At 41.9% G+C, this 27,488-nt stretch overlaps 1 protein-coding gene across 17 annotated transcripts in view; it reads right to left on the minus strand.

Annotated features, from left to right (window-relative positions):
- Nucleotides 1-24,127, minus strand: part of LOC110527745 (transcriptional enhancer factor TEF-5) — a 40,845-nt gene extending 16,718 nt beyond the window's left edge. For 7 of the 17 annotated variants that reach the window (XM_090240782.1, XM_090240780.1, XM_021609230.3 and 4 more), the window contains exons 1-6: nt 23,914-24,127; nt 23,465-23,609; nt 8,797-9,046; nt 1,135-1,199; nt 602-664; nt 411-473 (exon numbers count right to left, since the gene is read on the minus strand). In XM_090240782.1, the coding sequence (XP_090096908.1) occupies nt 411-473; nt 602-664; nt 1,135-1,199; nt 8,797-8,920 (315 nt within the window). In that variant the 5' untranslated portion in view covers nt 8,921-9,046; nt 23,465-23,609; nt 23,914-24,127. Of the gene's footprint in view, nt 1-410; nt 474-601; nt 665-1,134; nt 1,200-8,796; nt 9,047-23,464; nt 23,610-23,913 lie in introns of those variants that run through there. The other 10 variants (XM_090240786.1, XM_021609239.3, XM_090240784.1 and 7 more) reach the window with 3 other exon arrangements.
- Nucleotides 24,128-27,488: the final 3,361 nt, after the last annotated feature.

The raw sequence follows: 27,488 nt of genomic DNA on the forward strand, positions 1-27,488 counted from the left end.
TAAACGTTGATGTATTTCAATGGTCAAGAGATGACCATGTTTTTAGCCTGTAGCTCTCTGTGCCGTGCATGCATGGTAGCTACTAGCTTTAGCATGGTAGCTACTAGCTTTAGCATGGTAGCTACTAGCTTTAGCATGGTAGCTACTAGCTTTAGCATGGTAGCTATTCTCCCCCAAACACGTTAGCCTAAATGATGAGTCATGCAGTAACCTCAAGCCCATACACCCCCCTATGCAGACTGAGAGTCTCGCACTGTGCTGTTTGCCACCACTGGTATTTTCTAGTCATGGAGCACCAATCCATGTATGGCTGTAATAGGAACTAAAGTGCACAAAATGGAGCTAATTGGTTAGCGCAAAGCAAAGCCTTGACCAGCCCCGCCCTGACCAGCCCGCAGAGAAGCGCATACCTTCAGCTTTGACTGGATCTCGCGAGATTTTCTCCGGGCGAGAACTTGCAAATGGCTAGAAACCTGCAGAGGAGAAGAGCCAAGAGGGAAAGAGAAAAGGAGACAGAGAGAAGAAAAGAAGAGAGGCCATAACCAAAGAGGAAAGAGATGCCCAGTCACAGTTGGCTGGAGGCCCGTTCGGTAGCACCTACCTTGATACCCGCTTGGTATTCTCGAACTTTCTTCCGTGCTAACACCTGTATGTGACTAGATACCTAAAGGGGTGCGAGACAGTTTTAAGCATCATAGAGCATGCACACACACACAGAGATGCATGCCTGCTCTCGCGCGCTTACACACAAACACACACAATATTATACAGATACTCAAACATTAAATTAATGCAATTCACATGCTACTTTAAAAAATATATATACACATTATTTATATATATTTGATTTGTTTTGGATGGTGTTATGTCTTTAATACAAAAGACAGTCCAATCTCATTTCTACAAACTAAAAGTGCACAATTGGCCGAGTTCTTACTGCAAAACATATTTGTTTAGTTCCCAGTTTCTACATGTTAAAGCTGCAGTATATCTAACATGTCTTGTAGGTTCTCCAGCCTCAAGACTTCTAACAATAAATTGAGGTAAAATGAAGTCCGTATAAATGTTTGAGTCTGAATGGTTAATTGGTTTTATCAGCCCATTGCTCTAAAAATACAAATCTAATATTGATACCTGCTTTCTTGTGCGGGTTTTGCCTGTCCTCAGCTTGATGTACCTGGCTATCAACTCATTGCGACCTGGAATAGGGAGAAGAATTCCATGAAAAAATACAGCATGCAAAAGAGACAAATCTGATTCACACATTTTAGGCGTTCATTTGTGAAACATTGGCTTTTCTAGAGCTGGTACACAAATAATCAAGGAGTGGGCACTGATCTATGATCAGCTAAGCATTTTCCACCCTAGGGTTGTTCAGATTCGGGAAAGGAAAAGACTGATCCTAGATCTTGTGTCTAGGTGCAACTTTTATCATGGCTCCGGATAAAAGTTGCCCATGATTCTACACAACAAACACAAGGTGGAGCTAAAGGGTATGCGGCTAAATATCTACAGGGGCTGAACAAAACACGAGGTGAAGCACACCATTCATCTCCCAAAAGGTGGTTCTTAGGAACACACAGATTACCCAACCTTTCAGTCAGTGGGTGAACATTCCTATATACCACTGAGACATGGCTAGTATTTTTTTATTTTTTATTTTTTTATAGGCATATAATACAACTGCGACTGACTGTTTCAACAGCTTTTTTCCCCTTCATTTCATTAGCGTGTTTGACTTTTAGATCATGCGGTCACATAATTACAGACGCAATAGTTGAAAAACGTGTTTGTTCTCTTTTTAAAAAAGTATTGTAACATCTACACTCGACATTCTGCACAAACAGGTCGGCAAAGAACTGCCTTCTATTCTTGGCTTTAAAAGGCTTTAGTCCTGACAGATGATAGGGGCTTCAAAAGGGTTACTTTTTATTTGAATGCAACTTCTCTGGATGTTTTTCAAATGAGAGAGCAACAGAACAATGTCAATGTCAATGCTCGAAGCAATTAGTATTTACCAGCCTTGTCTGGTCATGTTTGTTGGATTTGCCCGGTACAGTTTGTATCTTTGTCCTAGGTAGGGAAGTCTGCATTTCAAAACATCTAATTTTGACATTTGCTGGTAAGATAAATTATTGGAATTTTCCCCAAGAGGGTCGATGTGAATGTGCATCAGTGTGTGTATGTATGTGAAAGGAGAGAGAGAGAGGAAGAAAGAGAGACAACAGCTGCACCATCAGAAATAATGACTCCCTCACTCACTGAGAGTAACTGAGAGCCAGCCATGAGTTCATTACACTTCTCTCTAAATCACACAAACACACACACACAGTCCAGGTTATGAACAGCTAAAGCTTCACATTATCGCAAACCATGGATTAAAAAAAGCCCTGTGACAGGCCAGACCAACTGACTTCAGACAGCACCGCAGACATAATGACAGGAGAAAAGCTAACATTGTGCCTTTTTCACACACTCCTTGGCCCTTGGCCTCCTTTAGGCTCTGCTCTGCTTGGTGTAATTACTCTCTCCTCGCTCTCGCTCGCTCTCTCTCTCTCGCTCTATCTCCAACCTCTCACTTTCTCTCCATTGAGCTGAGTTTAGCTGGCCTCTCTCTATCTTTCTCTCGCCATTGAGCTGCCTGGTCTGCCGACACTAAACTTCAGCAGCCGGCCAGCCCTCTGCCTCTCCCCCAGGCTCAGGAGGGACACGCCTGCCCCAGCGCCTCCGCATTCTTAGCATTCCTCCCAGCTTGTCACATCTGTGCTAGCCAGTCTGATTGGCCAGGGCCCTGCGAGCGCAGCCAGTGCCTGTAAGGACTGCGGACACACATGCGCACAGCACTAAGCTAATGGGCTTCACGTCCAAGGGTTGGCTGGTAGGGCTGTGGGAGAGGGTGGGGTGAGGGGACGGTATTGGAGTGGGAGGTATGGGGGAGGGGAAGGGGGGTGGCAGCTGAGGGTATAATTCTGGAAGGAGACACAAAGCCATAACTGTTTTTGCCAAAAACTGCCACCTGGCATTAAGGCTGCCCACACACCACACACCCCTCCCTTCCCAAAACAACCCATGTGTGTGACCCCTTACCCAACGGACAGTAACACCTGCCACTGACCGTCGCAGTCAGGAGGTGGGAGAGAACAATTATAACCTCCCTACCCCCTGGCCTGGCCCACTGACCCCTACTCTCCTTAGCCCAACTGCTACTCTCAATCTCCTGGACTGAGGGAGCAGTGGAACTAACTAACATGCTGACCAAACCGGCTGCGTTTCGTCAGCGTGCGCCATCGTGGGTATGTTGATTTTGTCTATCCCCTCCAGATGCGCTCATGACACGCAGGTTAAAGTACCAAAAACCAACTGAACCAACTATATTATTTGGGGACAGATCGAAACACACACGACTGTTGCTAGGTAATTTGTCCTGGGAGATAATCATTAGATTGTTGTTTTATCTGAAACGAATATGTTCCTTTTTTTTTGGGCTGAATCTTTGTAGAATTTGTACCAATATAGTCATACAAAATCGTGTGTTCTCTACTCTGACAATTAATCCACAGATAAAATGGGGAAACCTAGTTAGTTTTTAGTTAATTTGATTAATCTCTCCTCGTTCATCTTTGTTCTTCTGTGGATTTTATATAGCGGTTGGCAACCAACTTTAAGGTGTGGACCTCGTTCATCTTTCAATCACCCACATGGCTATATTCTCGTAAAAAGCAATGAGTTGATGGGAGAGGCAGGACTTGCAGCACGTCAAGCGTCTAAAGTAGAACCTGGCTACACAGACGCACGCGAGCAGTTTGGATGAAATGATTGAATAACATGCATGTGTACATTTTATTTTTCAAAGCTTGCGCACGCAACGTGACCGGTGTGGTCAGCATGTAATTGCTTCTAAAATCCGTGCCATCCCTACTGAATACAGATTGTCAGCACAAAAATAACGGGACTTGAGCTTAATTTACAGAGGCTGTTCTAAGAAATGTTGTGTTCTGCGTGTCTTCATTAAATGTTGTAACTATCTTGGGTTGAAAACCATGGAATAAGCTTGTCTTTTGCCTGGCCTGACATGACTATTGCAAAGTAGAATATTGGGTTTGAGAGGCAGGCTGGCTAAGCCTGTTCAGACTAGACAGAGGGGTCAGCTAGGCGGAAGGGAAGGGGCCTCCTAGGCCCCAAGTCAGGTGGTGGACAGGTTGGCACACACACCACCGAGAAATACAACTGGTGCGCACGCACGCACACGCACACACACACACACACACACACACACACACACACACACACAGAGGATGGACTTTTTGTACATCTTCCTCTCCCTCCCTCCTATCTCTATCGCATCTCCCCCCACCTCTTCCTCGCCCTGTTTACCATCACCTCTCTCTAGCTCTTTCGCTCTCTCAGATTGCTCAACACCCACTCAGTGCAGTTTGCAGAGCCCCCGCAGGCTGACTTTGCTGTGTTTTAACCTCTTCCCTGCCAGGACATGCCTATCCTTTCCTTTTACTGCCTGTCCACTGGAATTTTCCACTTCCACACTGAGATGGGGAGCGGAGGTAACTCGCTGCTACACTCTCTCCCTCCCTCCTGCTGTCTCTTATCAAGCTCTCTCTCTCTCGCTCCATAACTCTTTCCCACCTTTCACATTGAGGTAATGCTAAAATTGCTACCATACTGTTCGGCCATCACAGAGAACATGCCTGACATTTCAGCTAGAGGCTAACAGGGAAACACCAGGCCCTCTCAGTCATCACACGAGTCTATCCTATCCCATCTATCAAACCGTTGCACAGTGTAGAATACTCATCCACCCACTGCAGCTTATATTACTCTGTCCCTCTACTAACTCTGTGCATGCAATGAAACCATCGCTCATTCCTGGCAGCTCACGAAGGTCACTAAGAGACATGAGCTTCCCTCCAGCGCCCCATTTGCTGTCTTTAAAAAAAAAAAAAATCTTACCCAGAGTGCACTGCAGCTGTGACAGCTGCAGGGCTCGGCGAGGCGGAGGTGTGCTCAGGGCTTGGCAACGTCTTCCTCCAGCGATAACACAGGTGAACAACATGTCAGCAATGCCCCACCACAAAACGAGACGGGCCACATTTCTTTTGACACACACTCATCCACCAAAGATCCCTGTCTTCCACCTGTCTGTCCCCTTAAAATGCGCTGGGTGCTCAGTAGGCCCAACAGACACAGAGGAGTGAACCATGGCCTGGCATCTATGTTCCTACCATTTTGGGGGTTTTCCACTTATTGATTTTTTTTAAATATTTTTTTTATTCAACATTCTATTTTACATTCCAAGGTCATCTGACATTCTGACCATTGAGGAAATCTGGTCAATTCTGAGCGCCACATGATACCCGGGGTTAATAGTCATCACGGAATACCAAGGTTTCCCACAAGAACATTCCTTGTGGAAAAATCCAGATATAATTCCCAATGGTAGGGATAATGATGACTTGCTTGGTTTTGGAGGCCACGGTGTTAGGCTAGCAGCGCTGAGACTGTGTGAAGTAGAAAGCATTACACGCAGTGCAATCGTTAAAATTCCCCCGGCCTCACGTCAGGGCAGGATTTAGATGTCTGAGGTCATCGCCTTGTGAGAAGGCTTCTTCAGGGACGGGGGCATGCCTCGGCGCTGCCAGAAGGGCCTCAGATGACTGGATAGGGTGTTTACTGCACTGGAAAAAAGCAGGCGCTGTTTTTGACCTCTACTGGGGGTCCTGACACTGTGCTGCGAAGGGAGGAAACACACTGTGGGGTTGACCTGCCACTTCTGTTGTGCTCGTTCTCTGACGAACAATATTGAGCTACAGGCTCTGAACACTCACTGTCCTGCCAAACCAGGAGAAGGGCTGCCATCTTGTTTTCCCATTAACGTCTCCTCTTCAATAGACTCAAGGGGAAGGTCAATAGACAGACAGGTCAAACCATGGCAATGTGGTCAGAGCAAACTGTGCAGTTCTGCACTGCAATAAATGCATTATCACTAATAGGCCATACATAAACAAATTCACAGACACATGGAAGTGGTGTTAAACTGGTCCGTTCATATTCTAAGAACCTCTCACCAAGTAAGCCAAATATGAAATGGTATTTAGCCGCAGGTCCCTCTGACATATAGCCAGGTCACTGAATACGCTCATAAGCTAGCAGGCCATCCAGTCAAATCAGATATAGTTGAAATGACGTAAATGGAACTGGTGGCAGACTCAACACCACATCCCGCCTGGAGAGGCGAGCTAATCAGAGCTCTGGCCTTGTTTAGACCCCAGCCAGCTTAGCCTATGATACTGGTATGTTCTCCATGTTCTCTGAAACAGCCCAGAAACGCAGCTAGCATAGCAGCAGCTAGCACAGCAGCAGCTAGCACAGCAGCATAGCAGCTGAGTCATCTGAGGTATGTGCGTGTCTATCCACGAACATTTAAAATCTCTCAGATCCCAAAGAATTAGATTCCTGACAGACGCATGCGAAAACATTCAATTTTACAACAGCAAGGACAGAAAAACAACGGAGTCATGAAAATAATCCTCTAAATATATAGTCTTGAAATACTTTCTGATAGAAGTCAATGGTGGATTTAAAAAGGTTGACGGTACAGGCTTTGATTAAACTTTGAGACATTAACAATAATTAAAGGACTTGCACAACTGGACTTGAGGAGGAGATCAGGCCGACATCATGCTGATGAACATAACATTGTTCCCCAAACCAAAAGATGTTTCGTGAGGAGAATGTGAAGTCAAACCCCCTGAATAAGCCTCATCTCAGCCCGTGCCCCATGCATTTCCTGACGATTTCACATTTAAATTTGTTTTTAGGTCCTCCTTGGCTGTCTGATTCAAACCGGCCAGCCTGCCGAGGCCCTTTTTTTTCCCTTCTTCCTCACCCATCAGAAGGAGAGAGTGGGAGATCAAAATAACTTAAGACAAATGCAGCCAGTTTCGAACACCTGGATCTTTCACGATTCGACTCAGCAACTTGCCAATTCCTCCATCTGGATGCAGAGGAATTCAGCGCCTAAATTGCGCTCTCTCCACCTGCGATTTTAATGAACATACTGGTGGAGGAAATAGCTTAGACCCCTATAGGACCTTGTGAAGGATTCAAACGCTTTTTGCAGTGTTTTTTTTGTTTCCATGGTTTGATTTATGGCATTGAGATAATCATTGCAATGCTGTCCAACTGGTTCAAGAAGCAGCAAAAGCTACTCTTGAGACCAGGTGAGCATGACTACTTATTGTAAGACGCACCTTAGTGTTAGACTGACATGAGTCGAATGAATGGCACTTGGTTTTGCTGCAAAAGCAGAGAGCAGGTTTTTGCCAGTGGTGGAAAAAGTACTGAATTGTCATACTTGAGTAAAAGTAAAGATACCTTAACAGAACATTACTGGAGTAAAAGTGAAAGTCACCCAGTAACATACTACTTGAGTAAAAGTAAAAAATATATATATTTGGTTTAAAATATACCTAAGTATCAAAAGTAAATGTAATTGCTAAAATGTACTTAAGTTCAAAAGTAAAAGTATAAATAATTTCAAATTCCTTATATTAAGAAAACCAGACAATTTTCCTGTCAAAATGTAACGAGTACTCTTGGGTGTCAGGGAAAATGTAGGGAGTAAAAAGTACATTATTTTATTTAGGAGTGTAGTGAAGTAAAATTAAAAGTTGGAAAAATATATAAATAATACCCCAAAAAAGTACTTCATAGTACTTTCAAGTATGTTTACACCACTGGGTTTTGTCCCTTTCCTAATTCACAGTAGGCTGCAGATGTACTGTTCTGCAGATGAGGAAGAGAAGAGCAATACATGATGGGTGGCATAGCTGGAGACGGCACAGACGGGTGATAAAAGAACCAGTTTGGAGCTTTAAGGAAAGCCGGGTGAAAACCAAGCTGAGGGGAGCTGCCTCCTTTAGTCTTCTGGGTAGCTCTGCTCCACTGCTGTGTTCTAGTGAGACTGGAAGAACCAGCCCCTGGGTCAGTGGAAGACAAGCTCAGACTTGTTCTGTAGAGCACTCTCAGAAAAAAAATAGGCTACATCTTAGCCTGTGACACAATCGTATGGGAGGGGCGGGAAACTTTGCTTTCTTTGCCTAATGGATTGTGCAAGAACAACTAGAGCCTTAACATGACAGCTTTCTGTGGTGATCAGAATGATGAAAAAAAATATTAATTAACAGTAATAATGAACATCAAAGAAACATGTTTATTTCTATAGACTACAAACTGCTGAGGTGTTTTCCCTCCCTCACTCCAGAAGGGAATGGGATCCAAACACATTGAGCCACAGGCGTTTTCAATGAATGAGCCAGAAAGGGATGCAGGGCAAATGAACACGTGGACTAAGTTTGGTGTGTGTGCGCGCACCTGTAACCGATGTGAAATGGCTAGCTAGTTAGCGGTGGTGCGCGCCAATAGCGATGGGTAACGATGCTTCATGGGTGTCAGTTGTTGTGTGCAGAGGGTCCCTGGTTCGAGCCCAGGTAGGGGGCGAGTAGAGGGACGGAAGTTATACTGTTACACACCAAATAGTACAGAAGTGCATAAATGACTTAGTTCTGTCTCTAAAAGCTTAAATTAATTATGTTAGGTATAACTAGACAAACTACTAAATCTGGTTTAGTTGACGACAAAGAATGTCTCTTGAGAGGTAAAACATTAACAATGTGGCTGATGGAGCCAATCAAACCACAGCACCTTATTTTGGCATCTACATTGATGATGAAAAACATTATCATAAAACATTTTTTTACAGTGCGTATGTGTTTTACTCACCGTACATCTTGCCTTCGTCTGAGAGGATGATTTTCCTCCGTCCACAGGGGGGGTAGATGGCCAGGGCCTCCTGGAAGCTCTGCTCTATGTCTGGGCTCCACACCCCCTCGGCGTCCCCGTCCATGGCCTTGTCCAGCTCATCGTTCCCCTCGTCCAGCCCATCCCCCGGGCTACCGTTGGCACTCCACTCGTTGGAAGCAATGGTGGCGGCTCACCCTGGGCCCGACCCCGAGCCCCACAGTCAGAGGATCTGGGAGAGAGACCTTCATTAACATTTTTATCAATTTAGTCATTTAGCGCCCCCCCCCCCCCCCCCCCCCCCCCCCACAAACACAAAAAAGAGGAACTCAGTCCAGCTTTCAACCTACTCTTGAAAGTTGTAATAGTAGAATGCACAAGGTGCAATTTCAAATTGGGTAGTGATTCATCAGTTTTCCTCATGTCAGTCATTGCATACCTTAGAGAGCTACTTATAACTTGTCAGAAATGTCCAGATCAACTAGCCTGTGTCTGCTAATGTTTTTAGCTAGGTTTTTTTTAGCCCATAGATTTTGTTGTAATGTTTGTCATTAAAATATCACATGAGTACACATTAGACATGGCAAAAAGTAGAGAATTGCAAGAAATGTAGCTTAAAAACAGCAATATTTTCTCTGATCACCATGACAAAAAGTGTAGAATTGCAGGAAATAAGCCTTAAACCTGGAAAATGTTCTCTCCGCCAACAAGAGGGGTGTGAACAGTTTGTGTCGTGAACAGTGCTTGTGCCCATAGATATAGAGCTTGCACTCTTATCCAGAGTGAATTACAGTAGTGAGGAATTCAGATTCATACTTTTTTTTTGTACTTTCATTACGAAAAAGAATGAGAAAGGTATGTTGTAATCGTTGTTGACAACATCACCATTAGCTGGCAAGTGCATTTCAAATTCTGCCTTATAAAGTAGGCTCATTTGGTCTCGGCTGTCTGTTTTCATTGAAATCATAAATCTGTATAAATAAACAATACAGCCACTAATTATTACCATTTCCTAGCCTTTGTCTCTAAAATTGCCAAATGAATTCAAGCTATTCTATAAAAACCTAGTGTAAAGAGCACATTAATCAGCAGTGGCCTCAAATAATTATTGTGGTTAGGGGACTGTGTCCCAATGTGGTTGGCTCATGACTAAGAGCAGGCCGAGATCTTAAGTATTTTTCAAGCTGCCTCTTCGGCATTGTATTGTTTCTGAAACGAGCGTCCCTGAAGTATCCATTATTCCAGGATGCGTGTGTTTTATATATCTGAAATTCTGCAGTTGTTGACAAAAATACACATATTGGACAAATATGGGGAAGGCCACTTGGGATGGTCCTATGGGTATAACCTCAACTCCTCACGTGGCAAGAACATTTTGAGGTTCCTCTGTAAAACAAATTCACGAGGGCATCGTTGCACATTTTAAAGTTGCTGTTTTGACAACTTCCACAATGCAACCTCAGAAATATGAATCGGAGGACTTTTAAGACAGATGTGAAAAGAAAAGCTAGTATTATTTACTAAAAATCACAACTACCCCATTGTACAATTTAAAAAAAAAACATTTTTCTTCACTAAAAGACCAAAGATGCAGACAACGGGCATTGTTTCTCCATTTATCCCTCTATACAGTACAATAAGAATATGTACAAGTAACTGCCAAAATAAAGGAAACCCCCTACAAGTAACTGCCAAAATAAAGGAAACCCCTACATAAACTGTCTCAATAGGGCATTGGGCCACCACGAGCTGCCAGAACAGCTTTAATGCGCCGTGGCATAGATTCTACAAGTGTATGGAACTCTATTGGAGGGATGCAACACCATTTCTTTCATGAGAAATTCCATTATTTGGTGTTTTGTTGATGCTGGTGTAATACACTGCCTCGGGCGCCGCTTCAAAATCTCCCATAAGTGTTCAATTGGGTTGAGATCTGGTGACTGAGACACACACACACACACACACACTTGAAACCCCCTACGCTCCTTTTGAAACCCCTCTTTCAAAGTCTCTGAGATCTCTTTTTTTTCTAGCCATGGTAGCCAAAATAATGGGCAACTTGCCATTTTTTCATTCCCTAAGCATGATGGGATGTAGAACTGCCCGGAAAACCAGTTCTACCTCCTGAAGGGAAAACGCTCCAATCCAGTCAGACTAGGCCTGAATATAACACAGTAGGCTAGTCACAAACAGTAGAGTTAGTTTCTAGCTAACATCCATAACTTAAGTGTAATGCCTAGTTTCAAGTTTCATTAGTCATATGTATGGGATACACATGGTGTACAACGTCCAACGAAATGCTTCCTTGCAGGTTCCTTCTCGACAATGCAACAACAATAAGGGTAAAGGGTTGGGTTAAGGTTAGGGAAAATAGGATTTTGAATGGAAATGTATTTTAAGTCCCTAGGAGGATATAAGAACAAAGTGTGGTGTGTGCTAAGGTGCAGGTAGTCAGTTTAAATGTTCAGCAGTCTAAGTCTGGTAGAGGGACAGTGTGAGATTGAGGTAAACCTGAGAGCTTTGGGCCCCCCAGGACAAAGGTTGGTGTTAAATCTCCGATTGAATGTGGAGATCACGGCAGAATTTGAGCAGTGCTCGTAAAAGTCCACCGAGATCAGGCTGCAGCTATGCATCTACCCCAACACAACTCCAGATGAGCAGATCCAATGACCAGAAACTGCTACAGAAACTTCTGCAGTCAACGTCCACTGCAGTAGAAAGGTGTAGGTGCATATTGCATAATGCACATGCAAGTATCTAGTGGAATCCATTACGTGTTGGGTCTCTTAAGACCAGCAATGTTGGGTCAAGTATGTCCAAATGGTGTGTACATTTTATGGAGGCAGTCCCAGTGTTAATCCCTAGCTGTATCCTAGTAGTGAAGACACAGCTGTCTCTTTCCCATTCAAGCTAGGATCATAGGAGTAGATTGTTGAATAGTGAGAGTGATTCTGAGTTTCTTAAGTTTTGTCCTGGGGATTTGACAGTACCGATCAGGATCCCTGAGTAATGGGCTATAATAGTATAGGAGTCTGTTTAGTAGGGTGCTGCTGTGCTGTGTGTGAAAGAGAAGCTCTCATGGAGAGCGAGGCTCACATTCCAGACATGTCCTTATTAAGAAAGGGCTGTGAGCGCTCACTGTTCCTCCTCCTGCCTCTTTTGTGTCAACCCGACGCCCCCCCCCCCACTCCAACCCTACGCCCAGCGCTCAGAACGTCTCTGCCCAAATAAGGACTGGAGACCAAGGGATACATGTAGGGGGGGGGGGGGGGGGGGGGGGGATTGGAGTGGGCGGCTTGTCCAATTTAGGCTTCCACTTCGGGGTCTGGAGAACAGTAGGATTGTTTCTGCTGGAATGCAACATCAGCATGGACAGAGCGAGAGAGAGACACACAACCACACTCACAGCCTCTCTATGACGCTGCCTGACGCTAACCACCAAAGAGGGAGGGCATTGTCAACGCTATAATTATATGGACTGTTTCACTATGTTACTGGGTAATTCTATATTATGCAGTAAAACAGTGCAGAAAAGTCTAAATTGTCTATGACACAGCAAACGGAAATGAGACACTTGCATACAACTGTGCAATTGTGTATTTAACTATCAACAATGGTTTTACAAAGTAAACATGTCAGATGCTACATTATGGCTATTTCTACTACGATAATTGGGAACTCCTGGGACCAAAGCAATCAACCTATTAAATGTTAGTTATTAGACAGTGTTAACATTATTAAAACACCAAACCATAAGGAGTTTAGGTACATACAGATGTGGGATCTTAATTTGATCACTCTTTTGTTGCTGAAAATTTCCTGCAACAGGAAATGCAAACCTGTAGTGTACTCAAGGTTGAAAAAGGCTTCAAAAGTTTGTAATTTACACTTTAAAATGTCAGACTAGACCCCTACAAAAAATGTCCCTAAATTATAATCCACATAAATATTTGGGGGGGGGCTGTTTGTGCACACATTTTTTCTTGAGGCAACCCGACGTTTGGAAGCCGAAGTCTACGTCCCTTCACCTGTGACTGGTCAACAGTTTGATTCTTCAATTAAGTGTTTGTTGTGATTCAACGATAGACGACTCGATTAATTCTGACAATTTATTTTATTTGACCTTTATTTAACTAGGCAAGTCAGTTAAGAACTCATTCTTATTTTCAATAACGGCCTAGGAACAGTGGGTTAACAAGTGACTACTGGCTAAGGTGGACAAACGGTAATATTTTCTCGTTTAAGGGTGTATGTAAGCACACGTTTGGTTCGCCTAAACATTTGCTCTGCAAATGTAAAATATTCAAAACCCTCAGAAGATAAACTATATATCAAATCAGCTGTTACTCACAAAGAAGAAAGGCCCTTTTGATTCCTTATGGGTGAAACACAGCACATCTGTGATGGGAGGCTGACAACAGAGAGCACAGATTTAGCATCATGCACACACACATAAACACACACAAGCGCACACACTGATACGGACACAAATATAAACGCACACAAGCAGGCAGAAACATATACACAAATAGACTTTCGATGAATGCCGTATTTCACCTGTTGCCAGATGGGATCAGGCCTCTTGATTGAATGACACGGTAAACAGATTGAATACAAAGTCAGGCGAGACACAAACACTTCCCGGTCGTCACTAGTTAACACAGCCACAAAGTCATAATAATGGCTAAACTGAGCCTATTTCTGCAATTTATCTTCTTAAAATCAGATTTTAAAACTAACCATACCCTTAACCACACTGCTAACTGTATGCCTAACCTTAAATTAAGCCCAAAAAGCAAATTGTAGTTTCCATGAATTTTTACAATAGGCCATTTAACTTTGTGGCTGTGGTAACTAGTGACAACCAGACTTCCCCTCCCACGCTCTCTGAGAGTAGGTCCAGCCACAGACCTGACTGAGACCAACATGCTACAGATTCTAATGTGCAGCAGGAATTGGGTCTGCATGATATGGGCAAAAAATCTAATTGCAATTTATCTACCAAATATTGTGATTTGGCTTCTGATATAGATCAAAATACTTGGGTATATAATGATATTAAGAAGCAAAGTGGAAAGCAGCATTTTCTTCTTTCTTTTCTTGTTTGGAACGATCTGTTGACTGCATTTAACCTAACGGAACAGCATGCAAACTTATAGTGACTAACAGCAGGGAGGAGGAACTGCGCCGCTTGAGTGACAGGAGGTGAGACTTTGTGTGTGTGGAAAGCAGCCCCAATAAGAGAAAGGGAGAGAGAGATGAGTAAACTATTGAAAATAAAAAACGGCTGAGTGGAGGTTCAAAATATTGTTATATGGATATCTCTTAAGATATGGAAATTGCACATGTCAATATTGTGATTTTGATGTGAATTCGATTAATTGTGCAGCCGTAGCAGGAATGTAAATACCAGTGGAGAGCTATGCACCTCGCACATTCATTCAAACTCCACCATTCACAGCCTAGAAACCCTCTCCATCTGTTTTCCCAGGCCTCATAAAGCTACAGTTGTAGGATTTTAATTTGAGCCAGTTTACTACAGCAGGAAAATAATCCTGGAGCAACAGGGAATGTGAATTATTACGTCATTATTAATTACTGGACATTTCTGTAGGGGTTGACACATTTTGTCTGAAATTTCAAACTTTAAAAGCCTTTTTAAAACTCAAATACACTACAAGTTTGCTGTGCAAGAAAATTCAAAAACTAAAGAGTGGTCAAATTAAGATCCTACATTTTCAGGACTTTGACATATCTTTGCACCGGCCCCTTTGCAGGTTTGCTGGTCTATACTGTTCCCAGCATTGCTTATAATAATACATCCCATGTAATGCTGAATATGTTTGAGTCATTTTATGTCCTGGACCACTCTTCTTCTATGGGAAATTGTCGGTATAAACACAGGAAGGAATTCCATGTGACTCCTGAGAGTACGTGTGTTATATTATGCGTTTAACTGTCCACAGTCAACATGTGAAAACCCTCACAGAGACTGCCACAGACAGGAAAACAAGTAGAGGTTGTGTGTATTTTGGCTGTGGGTGGAGGATTGTAGAGGGATAACCAGTGATTTATACACTCAACCAATGTTTTATAAAATGAGGACATCACCCTGATGCATTCAAAAGATGATCCATTTGTCTTTTAATTGGTGGAGTAGGGCAATGACGAGGTGAAAAATGACAGACCCTACACTATGACATGGGGTCATCCGTGTTCCATTCCAAAAGTGGTGGGAAAGTAACGTTTCATTCATATGTTGCACTTCGATACAAACAGGATGGATTTCAGAAACAAATAATAGTTTTACAGAGACTAAACATCCCCTGAGAGGGAGAAGTCTGGCCTATTGAGCTGGGACAATGGTGTAACTGATGAGGAAACCAGGGTTCAGACAGACACCATCCCTCAAAGTAATCCTTGACTGGACAGCCAACCAATGCTGTCAATCAAATGAGGTCATCTTTACATGAAGTCGTTTCAAGTCGGTGTAAAATGCCCTCGACAAACACTCAACTGTGACACTAGGAAGCAAACGGCATTGGAGAGCTAAGTAGCCTAACTCCCACTCTGAGCAGATGTCCCATTGAAATTGAATGGGATCATACCGAAGAGATATGCATTTCGCTCAACCTCATGCATTTTTCTCACCGTCATGCCCGTACACAATAAGTTAATCCTAGCCTCAGAGATTTAGAACAAACAAAGTAACAAAACAGGTACATGTCAGTGGTCTGTAAAAGTAACAGAACTGGTACATGTCAGTGGACTGTAACAATAACAAAACGGTAACATGTTGGTGGACTGTAACAATAACAAAACGGTAACATGTTGGTGGACTGTAACAATAACAAAACGGTAACATGTTGGTGGACTGTAACAATAACAAAACGTGGACTGTAACAATAACAAAACGTGGACTGTAACAATAACAAAACGTGGACTGTAACAATAACAAAACGTGGACTGTAACAATAACAAAACGGGTACATGTTGGTGGACTGTAACAATAACAAAACAGGTACATGTTGGTGGACTGTAACAATAACAAAATGGGTACATGTTGGTGGACTGTAACAATAACAAAATGGGTACATGTTGGTGGACTGTAACAAAACGGGTACATGTTGGTGGACTGTAACAATAACAAAACGGGTACATGTTGGTGGACTGTAACAATAACAAAACAGGTACATGTTGGTGGACTGTAACAATAACAAAACGGGTACATGTTGGTGGACTGTAACAATAACAAAACGGGTACATGTTGGTGGACTGTAACAATAACAAAACGGGTACATGTTGGTGGACTGTAACAATAACAAAACGGGTACATGTTGGTGGACTGTAACAATAACAAAACGGGTACATGTTGGTGGACTGTAACAATAACAAAATGAGTACAGGTTGGTGGACTGTAACAATAACAAAATGGGTACAGGTTGGTGGACTGCATAGTCTTCCTCCCATCTGTTTATAATATCATAATGTCTTTGTCAGATTGTTCCTGTCTGTCAGAATGTAGGCTTTGTTAGGGCTGCTATTGCAGCTGGGACACTTGCTGGTGAGGGCCTCCAAGAGAGGAACCCCCCCCCCCCCCCCCCCGAGGGCAGACCCCAACCCCTAGCCTAAGCCCTGCACACACCCATCTAAACACACACACAAGCACACCATATTTAAATATGTTTCTCTTTCTGCACACAACCCCAAAGAAAATCCCATTATCATGGCTGAAGGGCCTACTATAAAACACAATTATACACAGATGCACACATTCTCTCTCTCTCTGAGACACCCACACACTCAGAGCCTCACAAACACACACTTGACAAGGAGAACAACAGGACTTGGCGATTGAAGGAGCAGCTGCTCTCTAAGGTCAGATTACAGATTTTTGTTTTTTTAAATACACTCAGGCCAAGAGATCGGTTCTCTCACAGGGCTGGAGACAGTTCCTTACCCCTGACCAACACACACACACACACACACACACGTGCTCGCACCCACACACACTCTTGCTCTTTCTCTCTCTACTCAAATGCAGCTTATTTTACCACTGGGTTACAGTATGCAATCAGATTTAAATCCATGTTAAAACTTTTAATTTCAATAGTTGAAAAGGAAGGTGAGCTGCCTATTGAGTAGCCTAGTCGAGTTTTGCCTCCGAGAGGAAAGAGAGGCAGAGAGGGCCAAGACACTGCCAGTCCTCCCTCCCCTGCTAGACTCCCAAGTGTATGAGAGCCCCATCTCAGAGCACTAGAGGAGCTCCCCCTCCCCCTCCTCTCCCCTGTCTGTGTTTGCCCCTAATAAATTCTCTCCAGCTCCTCCAATAACTTCCTCCTACTTCCTCTCTGGCACGGCGCTCAGGAAACAATCAGAGCTGAGAGTGAGCGGAGGGCTGGACGACCGACAGCTCACACGGCAAGAGGCAGAGGGAGAGAAAGGGAAGGGGAGACGGTTAGAGAAGGGGAGAGAGAGAGAGAGATGGAAAGTGTAGGACAGAGGTAGAACGAGCGTGAAGGAGAGGAGGAAAGGGTAGGGCGAAATAGAGGGAGAGGCAGAAGGAAAAAGAGAGAGGGGCTTACATTCAGTCAGTAAGGCAGTCGCACTCTAAGCAGCTTGATTCTATTTGGATACCCACAAAAAGGCATGTTTGAATTGGAAAGGCTGAAATCAACTGAAATATTTCCAAGTCTGACAGAAAGAGAAACAAATGTTAGAAACTTTCCCAATCTGCCATGAGACATCAAAAAAATTCCTTCTAGTATAAAACATCGACCCAGGGCCCGAATGGCGGGTGATTGACAAATCCATGTCCTCCTACAACACAGACCCTGTAGACTAGGTTCTACTCCAGCATCTCACAGCTCCATGGAGTACAGCTTTAATCCAGCCGACCAACAGAGGAAAGACTGACACAAAGCGGAGAGAGCGCGCCAGACTGCTTATTTTACAGCCTGATTCAGCAGTTTAATCAGACATTTTCCAGGGAGCGTTGCAGAGCAGTCATCCTCTCCTCCTCGCCTGAGTTGTTCACTCTGTGGTGAGGCCAGCGGTTTGGTGCCTTAATCTGTGAAACCGTTAAGACGTGCGCAAAGCTTATACAGTTACTCATATAGCCCGGCGATAAAGGATCATCTATATGTGGTACTTGTTGCATAGCAAGAAAAATTAGGTCAGGAAAGTTTAAAAAAATATATATATATATATACATTTTTAAAAAAAATATGAAGGAACTAACTTTCGAACCCAAAACCCAGAGGCGATCATCCTTTCAAAATTAATTCACAGTCATTGTGTAGCCTACAACTCATTTAACAGACAAAGCATAAGAAGCCCGGTTGATACTTTACACAACACTTTTAGATGTGTATGATGCTTAGTACGCTCTAAATTCTTCAGTAAGTGTGTGGTTTGGTTTTGGAGAGGTCGTCCTCCAACTCCCCACTCTAAAGGCAGGGATTAAGAGCGAGGCTTCATACGAGTGCCCCTTTTAAGTCATTGGAGCCCCCACTCCAACACGATGCCCACTACATCAGTCATAAGACAGGATCCCAGAAAGCCAGGCCTGGTTTGTTGCCGCCATCATTTATAATGGACACCACCTAGAGACACAAACTAACAAATAGACTTCCTGTTTACTGCTGCATAAAGCATGAGCCCACAGAGTTGTGTTGTCATTCTCTCGATACAATAGAGTTGGTTGCAACAAGAGCAACTGAAAAGTTAAGCCATTTGGAAAAAAATGGACACAAAGACTATACTGTTCTAGGCCACTCCCAAGCTCCTCCCTTGAGCAGTCAGGGAGGCCAGAAGTCGTATATGTTAGTTAGGGCCTTACTGCATTAGGAGAACATGTAAACAAGCCCATGCACTCAATGCATTAATGTTAATCAAAGGTTTATTCATGGTATTCTAATTAGGCTAAGACAGGGTAATTGCTTAGGGGGTGCATTGACTCTGATCCTGGAAATAAGGATAGCATCACATATGCTTACGACAAATCTAACAATGCCTTAGAACCACATTAAAGTGCATTGTACCTGGCTATAAATGAAATATTACCCAGATGAATATTCTTTATGCGCGCTTGAGTTAAATATTATACTCCTTATATGTTGTGAAGGCCAGATCTCTCTGAGGCTCTCTCTGAGGCTCTCTCTGAGGCTCTCTCTGAGGCTCTCTCTGTGTGTCTGCAACAGTCACAAGTGGTATTTGTTCAGACCTCTGGGGTATGTGGCCACCATTTGGAAGACCACTTCTGGCAATGGTGCTAAAAAGGCAACCAACGTCTGCACAAAATGGGCAGCGCTCATTAGCCGGTCTTCTGAGGGGTTTTTAGCACAAACCAGTGGAGTTGCTCTCATATGGCCAGGGAAGATATGCTGGGTTGTTTCTAGCACTCTCCAGCACAAACACAAACACAAAACCTATATAGTATTTTAAAGGAAAGTATGTTTGAAAATAGGAAATGGATAGTATACAAAATGTAAACATTTAAAATGATATGATGTCTGAGCATAAGATAATATCATCTGAAGAGCAATTAACCCAGTCAGATAAATGACACATTTTAACAGTAGGCCTACTTACAAGTAGAATTTTGGAATCCTTAAAAATATTATAGGCTTGTCACTCTGTTTTTTTGCAGTATACCAAATAGACCATTTTATTCACGACCATGAAAACCACAGTGGTGGCAACATTAAAAAAAACATCCCCTGATTACATTGTTAAAGAGAGGGACACATTTATTATCCATGCCATGCCATGCCAATGCACAATGGATGAAGGTCCGAGTCAATGCCTGGATAGTAGCTGTGTTATAATTAAGCAATAAATGGCCAATATACCACAGCCTAAGGGCTCTTCTTAAGCACAACGCAACGAGTGCTTGGACACAGCCCTTAGCCGTGGTATGTTGGCCATATACCACAAACCCCCGAGGTATACGGTCTGTTATAAACTGGGTGGTTCGAGCCCTGAATGCTGATTGGCTGACAGCCATGATATATCAGACTGTATACCACGGGTATGACAAAACATTTATTTTTACTGCTCTAATTATGTTGGTATATAAGTTTATAATAGCAATAAGGCACCTCGGGGGTTTGGTATATGGCCAATATAACACGGCTAAGGGCTGTATCCAGCCACTCCGCGTTGCCTCATGCGTAAGAACAGCCCTTAGCCGTGGTATATTGGCCATATACCACACCCCCTTGGGCCTTTATTGCTTAAATATACCATGGCTGTCAGCCAATCAGCATTCAGGGCTCGAACCACCCAGTTTATTTAATACAAAATAGCCGCACCATCCCGCCCCAGAGTTTCTAAAGTTTTCCTAAATTGCACTTTCGACTTCATCAACCTATATTATTAGCTTTGGAAAAAGGTGTTGTAGGTTCACATCTGCACTTGACTGTCTTATTACCCTTTCTGTCCTGAAATAAAAGCCCCTGCCCAGTGCCCGTACGTACACTAAGCTGGGATGGAACAGGTTAATGAAAGTATTGTTTGTACTGATGGCCTGGGGAACTACAGCTAGGGAGACCAGAAGATAAACTACCCACTTCAAAAGAATATTGTTCAAATAAAGCATTAGAGCAGGCAGACAGCTATGGCCTTTGCGTTACAAGTAAAGCTGCCAGGCATAAACAAAATATACTTAGCCCACAGAGTAAACTCCAAGTATGAGTTGCAGTGTTGCAATTTGTTTGAGAAAGAGCTGATTGTGTTGGGACTGAGAGCAGAGCAGAGCAAAGCATAGCGCTAGTCTGCTACATGCATGTTGCATAAACACACTGAGGACGGCGGGAGACTCTGTCAGGGCAGCAGAATATTGATCCTTCCCAGATTTACCCTCTCGTCATTCATTACTCCATCACAACCTAATATTAGACACTTTCATTCACAAAGGATACTTTCACTGATTTATTTTGTTTTTCACATGGACACAATTTCCACATTTTCAGAGAGAAAGTAAATTGGCCCAGCTTTGTAGATATTAAAGGGTACAGTTCCCACCCCCCTCTATCATTGCACGCGTGATAGAACAGCAGCATATGTAGTGCAATCTTTTTTCTTAACCTTTTTTTTACCGCGCCAATGCTCCCCACCCCTGCTTCGTCAAACAAAAAACAATAACGATGGCCGTGGGGCAGACAGTGGCGCTGTTGCCCCTACTGACAATGAAATATTTTTTAAGCTAGAATCCTTAGAGGAGAAACAGCCACGTCCGTTTGCCATATTACAACAACAGAGTTACTGCAAACGACAAACACCGTACCCCCCCCCCCCCTTTGACATCACTGCACACGATAGAAGAGGGCAAAGCCATTTTTTTTTTGTTTACCATGCTGCACGGTGCTCCTCAACTCGGCAACAAAAACAATAATAAAGGTGGTGGGGATGGCCAGTGGCGCTGTTTCCCCCCTACTGTGGATTCCATCCAAGTGTGATTCATCTTTAGTCTCCCAAGTGTTTATGTTGGAAGGTACTATACTTCCAACACAGGACATCAACAATGTGTAACTTCAAAGTATGGTCTGATGGGTTCTGTTTTTTTTTACGGACCACCCAAACAGAATAAAAATAGATAGAGACAAGAGTCTATTCCCCTGGTTTAATTCCACGACGTACTTGTAAAACTAACGGCATGTTTTGGCAGTAAAGTGTAGAGATGATTAATGGCAACCTTTTTTTTATTTATTCATAAACATTTTAAGTTATTGTGCATATAGATCCTTACATTTCAGTCATTCCTGAAATGTCCTATACTATCTAAGCCTGCGTGCTTCTTTGTTTGGTTGCACAAAAATATGATACAAAACAGGCTGCACTATTAGAAGTACAACCTATTTTCGGGTATAAACAATTCCAACAATGTCAACTCAACTACCTGTTTCGCCTATGTACCTCAGTCAGTACTGTTACCCTATACTGAAACTCATATTGCCACAATATAGACATCACATATTACCCTTACATTATCTATAGCATACTCATTCTAATTGACAACACTTGAATCACATTATCAACCAAATACCATATGTTAGCTTCAATCGTTACGGTAGACTGTTATAGGCAAACATTGGTCAATCTCTTCGAGAGTCAGAGAATGTGCAGCTGCAACCAGGAGTGCCTGCAGTGCTTCAACAACTTAGCGAAACTACTGAGTCTGTCTGAAAGATTTACAGTTGGGCAGATGACCTGGGGCTAGTGTTTGTATGGATCAATTATGTCAATTATATACTAACGCAAATTGTGATTTGGTGTGATTCTAAATATGTTTTCTTTTTTTGTGTGTGTGACTTTCTCTCTTATTTCTTTTAACTTTTTTATTTTTTCAAATGTTTTTTTATTTAAATTTAACATTTATTTAACTATGCAAATTGTTATTTACAATGAGGGCCTACCGAGGAACTGTGGGTTAACTGCCTTGTTCAGGGGCAGAACGACAGATTGTTTCATATAGTTTGACGAAATGGTGACTGACTTACAGTGGAGTAAACATGAATGGCTTGTTTACCATTTGAATGTAACCCTAAATGTCTATAATCTCAACCCTAAACAGGCTTTTCTGGCTGGTCTACTAACAGTACTTAGTGATGAACCTGAAAGACATTATATTGTTCTACCTGTTGAATGGCATTGACTGGACTGTAACATTGTTGTGTACACTTGTTTTACAGGGTGGTTAAGAGAGATTTAAAAATGATAAACCTTGCAAAGCATCACACTTTTTTGTATTTCTCTAATAAGGAAAGCATTTGGAGCAAGAATGGTCTGTTTTCCCAAGCGTAACCAATAGCACACCATGAACAGGTGTATCTTGAAGATATACAATTAAATGCACACAGATCCATCAATTTTAAATGCTAATATAAGGATTAAATATTTAAGTGAAGATTTCCGGTGAAACATCACTGGCCCCTGTGGAGAAGATCAAGAAGGATCCACAACTCAAAGAAAGTACAAAACCCTTACTTATACATGATTTACCCATATAAAAGAAAGGTTGAAAGAAACCGGTTTTGTTTAAATAGTTGGCTAATGCGAAAATTGTTGATTTAAAAATCTGCACTAATTTGGCTGTTGAACTATTATTCAGTAAGGGATACACACAAAGGAATAATACAACATTCATTAGGCCATATTAAAATAAAAACATAAAATAAAAACTGTTTCTCTTCATCATAGGGAATACACAGTCAGAGGACTGATTGGACAATGAAAAATAAACCATTTCCAAGTGTCCTAAGTAAATCTGAACATTTCGTAAACAACAGTATAGAGGCTGCAGTGGTGTGCGTACTGAAGTTACGATAGCTTAATGTCCTCTCTGTTGTATTTATACATATATTAATACGCATAAACGACCATGTCAAATTGTAGCAAGACCAACAGCGTATCTGTTTTGCGTGAAACTGATTGAAACAGATCTGTTTTGTCAGTGTTGCCATTTTCTGGTAAAACAAAAAAAGGTAAACATCCATTGAACACATAACATATTACTGTAATATGATAAAGAATCATATGAAATAAACGTTTTTTTTTTAGACCTACTTAAATCTAAACTTCAATAAATTGGTTGGGGGCTCGTATCTTTCCTTGGACACGATGTTACCAAATTCGGTGATTCACTTACCTATGGGGTGCAGCAAAACAGCGCGTAAATTGTCGAGTTATGTATTCCTCCAATTTGCCTTTCACTGTCTGTCAATTCTTGGGTATATAACCACTTGATTCTTCTGGAGAACAAGTTTAGAGGAAAGTGGTCCAGATCCAAGCAGCTGTACGAAAAAGAAAGGAAACATGGTCGTTGTCCCATAGTATTGACAAAGAAGCAATACTAATGGCTTATTATTGTCAGTGAGTATGGTCAATATAGTTAAAAGCTTAGCAAAGATTTCCTGCACACAGAGAAAGTCACACACAATATAGGCGATCAATCCCTTATTCTTTTATTCCCTCCCAACGCAGGGAGTTCCACGGAAAAATGCAAAAAATGACAATGATCTGAAAACTTCACCCAGCGCAGCATGAAAACTTCACCGAAAGCGCTTAAACAAAGGGAACAAATTAATGGTTACTCACCTTTTATTTGGTAGTCACCCCTCCTGACAAAAGCGAAGGTAATTTACTCATTTTGATACTTAATTTTTGGGCGCATTATCGTTTTCAATAATATTTATCCTGGTTTGACAGTGTAAGTGGAATGTTAGGTATGACTTTGGTATGAAATCAACGCACTACACTGGAAAACGAAGAAAAAAATATTTCAGGGAGGAGCCATTGGTTAACGTCAATCAACATACTTGGGGGCAGTGACTTTACTGAAATCTCCCCCCACGATTTTGAAAATACGGTACCGGGTGTCGATCTAGGACAAGACGATTTCAGAGAAGTCTTATCAAGAGAGGATTCTTCGTTGAAGTTGCCTTTCGTTCTCTGGCTGTGCCACTTGAAATGACCAACGCAGTAAAATGTATTTTTTTTAAAAAAACAGCTAAAATCACAGGATTACTTGTATTGCTTGGTGTGAAACTTGCTGTGTTATAAAGCAAGTGGAATGGATGTGAATGGAAAGTTATGTGTGTTAAATGAGAACCCGTAGGCTACATTTCAAAAAGTAATAATAATAATAGGCCTAACAGTATAATTATGATATTATTGTTATAATTATCACAAAAATGTGCACAGATAATTAACAATATTATTATTAACATATTATATTACTGTATGTTTCCTCCTGAGGAATTTGCATATTTCACTGAAGTAAGGTCGAATATACAGTACCAGTCAAATGTTTGGACACCTAGTCATTTTAGATTTTTTTCTTTATTTTGACTATTTTCTACATTGTAGAATAATAGTGAAGACAAACTATGAAATAACACACATGGAATCATGTAGTAACCAAAAAAGTGTTAAACAAATCAAAATATATTTTAGATTCTTCAAAGTAGCCACCCATTGCCTTGATGACAGCTTTGCACACTCTTGGCATTCTCTAAACCAGCTTCACATGGAATGCTTTTCTAACAGTCTTGAAGGAGTTCCCACACGCTGATCACTTGTTGGCTGCTTTTGCTTCACTCTGTGGTCTAACTCGTCCCAAACCATCTCAACAAGGTTGAGGTCGGGTGATTGTGGAGTCCAGGCCATATGATGCAGACCTTCATCACTCTCCTTCTTGGTCAAATAGCCCTTACATAGCCTGGAGATGTGTTGGGTCATTGTCCTGTTGAAAAACAAATGATAGTCCCACTAAGCGCAAACCAGATGGGATGTCATATCACTGCAGAATGCTGTGGTAGCCATGCTGGTTAAGTGTGCCTTGAATTCTAAATAAATCAGTGTCACCAGCAAAGCACCATCACACCTCCTTCTCCATGCTTCATGGGAACTACACATGCAGAGATCATCTGGTCACCTACTCTGTGTCTCACGAAGACACGGCGGTTGAAACCAAAAATCCCAGATTTGGACTCATCAGACGAAAGGACAGATTTCCACCGGTCTAATGTCCATTGTTCGTGTTTCTTGGCCCAAGTAAGTCTCTTCTTATTATTGGTGTCCTTTTAGTAGTTGTTTCTTTGCCACAATTTGACCATGAAGGTCTGATCCATGCAATCTCCTATGAACAGTTGATTTTGAGATGCGTCTGTTACTTGAACTCTGAAGCTTTTATTTGGGCTGCAATTTCTGAGTCTGGTAAATATAATGAACTTATCCTCTGCAGCAGAGGTAACTCTGGGTCTTCCTTTCTGTGGCGGTCCTCATTAGAGCCAGTTTCATCATAGCACTTGATGGTTTTTGAGACTGCATTTGAAGAAACTTTAAAAGATCTTGAAATGTTCCAGATTGACTGACCTTCATGTCTTAAAGTAATGATGGACTGTTGTTTCTCTTTGCTTATTTGAGCTGTTCTTGCCATAATATGAACTTGGTCTTTTACCAAATAGTCTTCTGTATAGCACCCCTACCTTGTCACAACACAACTGAATGGCTCACACGCATTAAGAAGGAAAGAAATTCCACAAATTAACTTAGAACAAGGCACAGCTGTTAATTGAAATGCATTCCAGGTGACTACCTCATGAAGCTGGTTGAGAGAATGCCAAGCGTGTCCAAAGCTGTCAAGGCAAAAGGTGGCTACTTTGAAGAATCTCAAATCTGAAATATATTTTTGGTTACTACATGATTCCATGTGTGTTATTTCATAGTTTTGAGGTCTTCACTATAATTCTACAATGTAGAAAGTAGTAAAAAATATAGGAAAAACCTGGATTGATTCGGTGTGTCCAAACGTTTGACTGATACTGTAGGTCGAGCATGTCATTATGCATCTCAAGAGTGTCAAACTCCATGATGTAACCCTTTAGAGGTATGCTCAAATTCATAACATTTTTAAAAAGCTTTTTGTGAACATGTACTAGCATTCACATCCGACAATAGAATAGCTCCGTCTGTTGGTCAAACCCATGATTGCGATTGTTGGTATTGGTGGTACAGGGTTTGTTTGCTCCTGAAAACGTTTTCCAAAAATTACAAGTGAGGCGTAGGCAACAACAACAACGTGTGGGTAAAATAACAGCGTCGTAGTATTAACTCGCTCTGTTAACTATGGACACTTCCTTTAGACAACTCTTGAGAGAACTATTCAGCGAGGAACTCTGTGCATCGTTGCCCTGCATCTGTCCAGAACACCTAGTCTTTCAAGCTTCATTGCCTCTGCGAGTTTGGACAACTGCCAGAGCAGGTTCGGGCAGAGAACACACCTTCCCCCTCGCTCTCAGGATCGTCAACCCACAAGTTTTTTTCATCCTAAATGCAAGGTTCTTAATGGAGTGAGATTTGTTTCTTTATTCTGTAAATATGTATGTTCTCAACAGAACTCACAAATAAAACTATGATCTGTGAATATATTGGAATATTTCGTAAATCAAACCATACTCCGTAAATATGTACAAATATTTCACAAATTAAACCATAATCTGTGAATTTGTACAAATATTTCACAGATATCCACAGCTCTTTTAACGCAACAGATTTTGTGACAAAACTATCGTTAGAGTTGAAAATGCAATGTAAACACATTGAACTTTAGATTATTGCTCGGTACATGAACATTTTAAGCGGAAAAGGAAATGTTGTGTACACTACGTCATCACACACTGATTTTTATCTGCAGCAAATCAGTTTGGTGGAAACACACCACGAGTGGGAAAATGTGCATCTTTTTTTATTTATGCGGATATTAGAATATTCACATGGAAATCTGTTGGTCTTGACAGTGGGGAATCCATCCTATATTCTATAAATCCTATAATCAATCCATATAGGGGAATCCATCCTGTCTGACTGTGCCCATCTTTTACACAATGAGCAAAACATCCCTTAAAATTATATGCTGAACTACACTAATGACATTTTATCATATTCTTAAGGTCAGCGTTTCCAAAACTCTAATCTGGGGACCCTAAGGGGTGCACATTTAGTTTTTGACTTCATTACACAGCTGATTTAAATAATCAAACCTTGATTTACGAGTTGATTATTTGAATCAGTTGTGTAGTCGTGCTAGGGATTTTTTATTTATTTAATTTAAATGTCCAAATTGTCCACCCCTTGGTGTCCCCAGGAGTTTGGGAAATACCGCTATAGAT

Source organism: Oncorhynchus mykiss, chromosome 7, assembly GCF_057628025.1.
Source record: "Oncorhynchus mykiss isolate SJ-2025 chromosome 7, ASM5762802v1, whole genome shotgun sequence".
NCBI classification, from domain to species: Eukaryota; Metazoa; Chordata; class Actinopteri; order Salmoniformes; family Salmonidae; genus Oncorhynchus; species Oncorhynchus mykiss.